Genomic DNA, 5,672 nt, shown 5'->3' with positions numbered 1-5,672 from the left:
CCCAGGGCCAGCTCCTGCCCGCCTGCTCCCTGTGCCCGGCTCACCGCGGCCTGCTGGGCACCGCGTCCCTTACGCTCAAATCGCCACAACCTCAGGGACCCCACTGTCCTGGGCTCCGGCGCGCAGTGGGGCGCCTCCCCGGCGCTGTCCCCCAAAGTGGCTCCCCCCACCCCCACCCCCTCCAGGCACTGTCCCCAGGGCTGGAATTTTCCGCCTCGCAGCTGCATAAACACTGCCCGATTCTGGCCGGGAGTCCCCTGCAGCAGGCACATAGCTGGGCTCCCCTCCAGGCAGCCGGACGGCATCTCCCCGGGCGTCCTGCACAGCCCAGGGGCAGGGACCAGGAGGCTGGCGCCAGGAGCTGATTGCAGAGTGGCCAAGTGACGTCCGGCTCCTGGTGGACAAGCCCCCCCGTGTGTTCCCGGTCCCACTGGCCATTAGTGGCGATGCCCTGAGCCCCTCTGAGCACGGGTTCCCCCGCCCCCCGCCCCAAAGAGCAACAGCTTCTCTCACCAGGCTGCTTAGGAGCCCTGGACCCTCACTTAACCACCCGACCCGACCAGAGGAGCACAGCAGGTGGGTTAATAGCATCCTCATTGTAAAGATGGGAAATGGAGGCCCAGAGAGGTCCAGGAACCTGCCTAAGGATGCACAGCCCGTAAATAGTGGGGCTGGGATTCGAACCTAGACTTTCTAATTCTGGAGTCCTTGGTACTGTGCCCAGCACCCAGGAAGCATTCACAGACTCGATCCTCTACTACCTGCCTCAGTTTGCCCCTCTCAGTAAGCCCAGTGTGGAAGATGGGGCCCCACATTCCCCGGGCACAGAAGAAGAGACTGAGGTTCAGTGGGGTCAGAAATTTCCTGCGATGATGAAGCAGGAAACTGTCAGTCAGGACTGGAGCTCTGTCACTGCTGCCCAGCCCTCGCCCGGAGAGCATCTGTCTCAACATGAGCAGGACTTTGCCCCTGGCCAGCCCAGAGCCAGGGACGTGTGGCCACAGATTAGAGTTCCCTGTTTGCATCCTGTCTGGGGAGGGGGAGGTGCTGTCTCTGGGTTCTTCCTGTTATCTCACCCACAGTGCTCCTAGCCTGGGAGGGGACACCCAGACACGGAAGGCCTCCACGTGGGCAGGGACCCCAGAGCATCTACGACCCAGAAGCATGCCCCGGGGACTAGGTGCAAGCTCCACTCTGATTGGCTGAGAGATCCTACAAGCTGGGGTCCACTCAGAGCCTCAATCTCCTCATCTGGGTGATGGGGACAGGACCATTTGCTTCACTGGGTGATTGCAAGGAGGCAAAGAGACCATGGCGTGGTGGGGGAGGCCTAGGACAGCGTTGGTGGAGTGGGTGGCAGAGGCTCTACCCTGAGGTCGACATTCGCCATCACAGCCCAGGCTGACGGGTCTCAGGGACACAAGTGTCTTCCTGGGAAGCAGGCCAGGCTCAAAAGAGCACGTGGCTCCATTTATATGCAGCTTAAAAGGAGAGGACCTTTCCTGGGGTTAGAAGTCAGGGGGGTGTCCTGGGGGAGGGGGTGCAGCCAGAGGTGGCAGCAGGGGACCTTTGCAGGGGCTGTTAAGCTACTAATTCGTACAAATGCCTAGACCTTTACCCCCTCTGTGCTCTGCACACACAGGTTGCAAGAGAAAGGCAAAGAGCCAGGCAGAGGCTGGTGCCATGGCACACGCTGTAATCCCAGCAGCTTGGGAGGCTAAGGTAGGGGGATTGCAGGTTCGAGGCCAGCCTCAGCAACTTGGTGAGGCCCGGTCTCAAATTAAAAAAAAAAAAAAATTAAAGGATGTAGCTCAGTGGTAAGGCTCCCTTGGGTTAGATCCCCAGTACCCAAAATATGTAAATAAATAAATAAAAATATTTTTGAAAAGCCTGGCAGAGACATTGCTTGCAATCTCAGCCACTCAGGAGGCTGAGGTGGGAGGCTGAGGTGGGAGGCTGAGGCGGGAGGCTGAGGCGGGAGGATGGCGTGAGCCCAGGAGTTCTGGGACAGCCTGGGCCACACAGTCTCTTAAGAAAAAGAAAAAAATCAAAAAAAAACTAAACTTAAAGAAAAACAGCTCCGCGGGAAGGAAGCCGCGGGGCCTGCGGTCCAGGGTGTGGGGTCGTCAGCAAGGACCTGGGGACCTTGAGTCCTTTAACCCTCTGCATGACTCTGGGGTCCCCAGGCCTCCCTGACGGGCCTCCTTCCCTCCTCTCACCTGTCCCCAGCAGTAGGGGTGGCCGCCTGGGGCAGCTCCACGCAGGTCGCCCCCCCTGGAGGGAACTGACGCCCCAGGAGGACCCGGATGGAGACCTAGCAGTGGACAGTGGGCGGGCTGCAGACCTGCGCCTGACCCTGAAGCCCGGCGCCCACTCTCCTCCTGGGCACAGGTCCCGGGGCTGCCAGGTCTCTTGGTTTTTGAAAAGCAGCTGGACTCCGCCTGCTTACGTGTGTTGTCCTTTTATTTTATTTTTCGGGTCCTGGGGATTGAACTCAGGGACATTCGACCCCTGAGTCCCCCCCAGTCCTGTTTTGCATTTTATTTAGAGACAGGGTCTCCCTGAGTTGCTTAGCGCCTCGCTTTGGCGGAGGCTGACTTTGAACTCTCGATCCTCCTGCCTCAGCCTCCCTAGCTGGGATGACAGGAGTGCCCCACGGTGCCCATTTACATGAGTCATCTTGATGGCCCTGAAGTCCCACCGTGTGGCCCCTGTGTGGCTACAGTCACCAGCTGGTGCCCTCTGGGGTGGGGGTTGACTGTCCCGAGATGCTAGAGGCCCTCGCACGGGGGAAAGGGCAGGGACGGACCCCACTGCAGCCCAAGCCCTGGCACCTGCAAACATTGGAGGCCGCCCTCCCCTCCCCCTGCTCTGCTCACTGGTTGCCATGGTGATGAGGGTCCCCATGCCCTGCCCGGTGTCCCTGAGCTGCGCCCCGTGTCCGAGGGGATTCCTAAACCTCTGGAAGCCCCACGGCCCCCTCCCCACTGGGGAGCCCCTTCCTGCCCCGCCTGGCGGTCCCCAGACCTGCCCCAGGCTGCCCTCTCCCCACTCAGGTGGCTTCCTCCTGAGGACGTTCCCCAGGGCCTCGGTCACCTTCCTCCTGCCCGGGGCTCTGCCGCCCACCCTCTCCCTTTCCAGGGCAGGGCTGGGTCTCGCTCGCGCCTCCTGGTAAGGGGCAGAGGCACCCACCTACGGTGGCCAAGCCAAGGTCACCCATGGCCTTGTGACGCGCTCACCCATGACTTACTGCACCTGTGACCGGTCTGCACGGGGCTGTTCCCAATGCCTTTTGTATTCCTTCTCATGTTTATATGTGTTTTTATTTTATTTGGCTGAGCTGGGATCAAACCCGGATTGAACTCGTGACCGTTTTAGCTGATAAGCCCAACAGGAGCCCGAGTGAGATGTGGCCACCAGGTAGGAATGTGGGTTGCATCAACAAAGGTCTGTACTCCAAGTCCAAGGAGGCCAGTGCTCTATCACTGAGCCCCACCCCCAGCCCCGCCTACCTTATTGATTTTCAGGAAAACCTGGAGAGAAAGGCAGGTCGGGTTACACCCCCCTTCAAGGATGAAGAAACGAGATCCCAACAGGAAGATGATCTGCTGGAGATTATGGTCATGCACAGAGACTAAAATGCGAGCCTTGTTTCTATAAAACTAATCTGATGCCCCGGGCTGTGGACATGGGAGGCTGAGGCAGGAAGGTCACTAGTTCACGGCCAGCCTCGGTGACTTAGTGAGGCCCTGAGCGGCTCAGCGAGGCCCTGTCTCAAAATGAAAAAATTAAAAAGGGTTGGAGAGGGGGCTTAGGGGGTCAGCACCCCTGGGTTCAATGCCCAGGACCAAAAAGAAAGCCAATCTGGACAGACTGGGGGCAAAGCAAATTCCTACCACTTTAGGGCTGAACCAAAGAAAGTAAAGAACTGAGAAATTAAACAAGAAAAATGCAAATCAGGATAACACAAAGGGGCTGGGCAGGGGCTCAGCGGCAGAGCTCGCCTGGCATGTGCGAGGCCCCGGGTTTGATCCTCAGCACCACGTAAAAATGAACAATAAAATAAAGGCATAAAAAGTGTCACATCTGTTAGAAAATTAAAAAAGAAAAATAACACGGAGAAGAGTAATGTTGATATTAAATAAGATGGGATTCAGCCAGGCGCGGTGGCACACACCTGTGATCCTAGCAGCTCAGGAGGCTGAGGCAGGAGGATCGTGAGTTCAAAGCCAGCCTCGCCAAAGTGAGGCCCTAAGCAATTCCGTGAGACCCTGACTCTAAATAAAATGCAAAATAGGGCTGGGATGGGGCTCAGGGGTCAAGGGCCCCTGAGTTCAATCCCCAGAAACCTAACCCACCACCCCCCCAAAAAAGAAAAAAGATGGAATTCAAGATATTGAGGCAGAAAAGGGAGAACGTGGAGGTTTGTAGTGATAAGAGGAGCAATTCTCCAAAGAGGTGTGAGAGTCACGCAGCTTGCTCCACCCCAGGGCTATGTGCCCACAGCACCGCTCCAAAATGAAAGCAGAAAATCATCAGAAGCCCGAGGAGCCGGGTTCAGATCCTCCAGTGCAGAAAGACACAGAGGAACCCAGAAGACAGAACAACGCGATTAGCGCCCCTGAGCTCATGGACGCGCTTCTAGAACTTTACACACCACAGAAAAATGCATCCTTTAAAAGTACAGGAGGAACATGCAGGAAAAAAATGACCTGAAAACCCTACAAAGACCTCAGCAAATTCTCTGTCGTGGGGAGGGAAGTCACGTATCTTGATCTCAATGATCATCATGACCCAATTTCAAAGTCAACAAAATGACTTAGAAAACAACCCCAAATATTTTAAAAGCCCATGACACTTTCAATAACTCTTCAAAAGGAAATTGAAAGGGACATTATAAACTATTTGGATGGTGGAGGTCGGTGGGACCAGAGTTATCGAAGGAAGCCAAAGCAGCATTTCAAGTCAAAATCATAGCCATTCAGCCCAAAATGGAGTTAACTGGAAAACAAGAAACCCTGAGAGCAATGGTTAGCCTCCAACAAGGAATCTCAGCAAAGAAGGATCTCTGACGGGCAGACACTCATGTAGAAGAAAAAGATGAAGGATTTAGCTGACGAGCCCAAGTGGGACATAGCTGCTACAAAGCATGACTGCAGGTCGCTTCAACAAAGATATATACTCTAGCTCCAAGGAGGTCATAGTCTTCTCTTGTTTGACTGGGAAGGCTTTGGAAGAGGCTACGGATGGCTGAATTGAATTATGTCCCAAGCCAGACTGTGATCATCTCTTCAGGAGGGTGGCAAGTTCAAAGCCAGCCTCAGCAACATCGGGGCCCTAAGCAACTCGGTGAGACCCTGCTAATTAAAGGAAGACTTATAGGAAGCGTAGTTCTGCACGAGCCACGGGTGTGTGTTCTGAGAGAGAGAGAAATCCAGGGCTGAGGGGGAAAGAGGGAGTCACTACGCCTCAGGGGCAAGAACTAGACAGAGCCAGAAACTGGAAGCTCCCAAAAGCTCGTTTGGCTCAATCTCAGGAAAGATGCCTCTGCGGGATGGAGGGGAGGCCCAGCCAGGATGGGCACCCCTCCCCCGCCAGTTTCACTTCCTCTTTCCGGGAGCCGGAGCCCTTCCCTGGCTACTCCAGGAAAACCTCAGGGCTCACCAAGTTCT

The 5,672-nt window shown here is 55.8% G+C and overlaps 1 protein-coding gene across 1 annotated transcript in view; it reads right to left on the bottom strand.

Moving 5' to 3' along the window:
* Nucleotides 1-906, bottom strand: part of Il4r (interleukin 4 receptor) — a 22,998-nt gene extending 22,092 nt beyond the window's left edge. The window contains 1 exon segment of the mRNA XM_048789692.1: nucleotides 762-906. Coding sequence (XP_048645649.1) covers nucleotides 762-815 — 54 coding nt within the window. The 5' untranslated portion in view covers nucleotides 816-906.
* Nucleotides 907-5,672: the final 4,766 nt, after the last annotated feature.

Source organism: Marmota marmota, unplaced genomic scaffold (assembly GCF_001458135.2).
Source record: "Marmota marmota marmota unplaced genomic scaffold, marMar, whole genome shotgun sequence".
In the NCBI taxonomy this organism is placed as follows: domain Eukaryota; kingdom Metazoa; phylum Chordata; class Mammalia; order Rodentia; family Sciuridae; genus Marmota; species Marmota marmota.
Note: the sequence above shows the minus strand (reverse complement) of the source record. Positions and strands in the feature narration are given on the sequence as shown.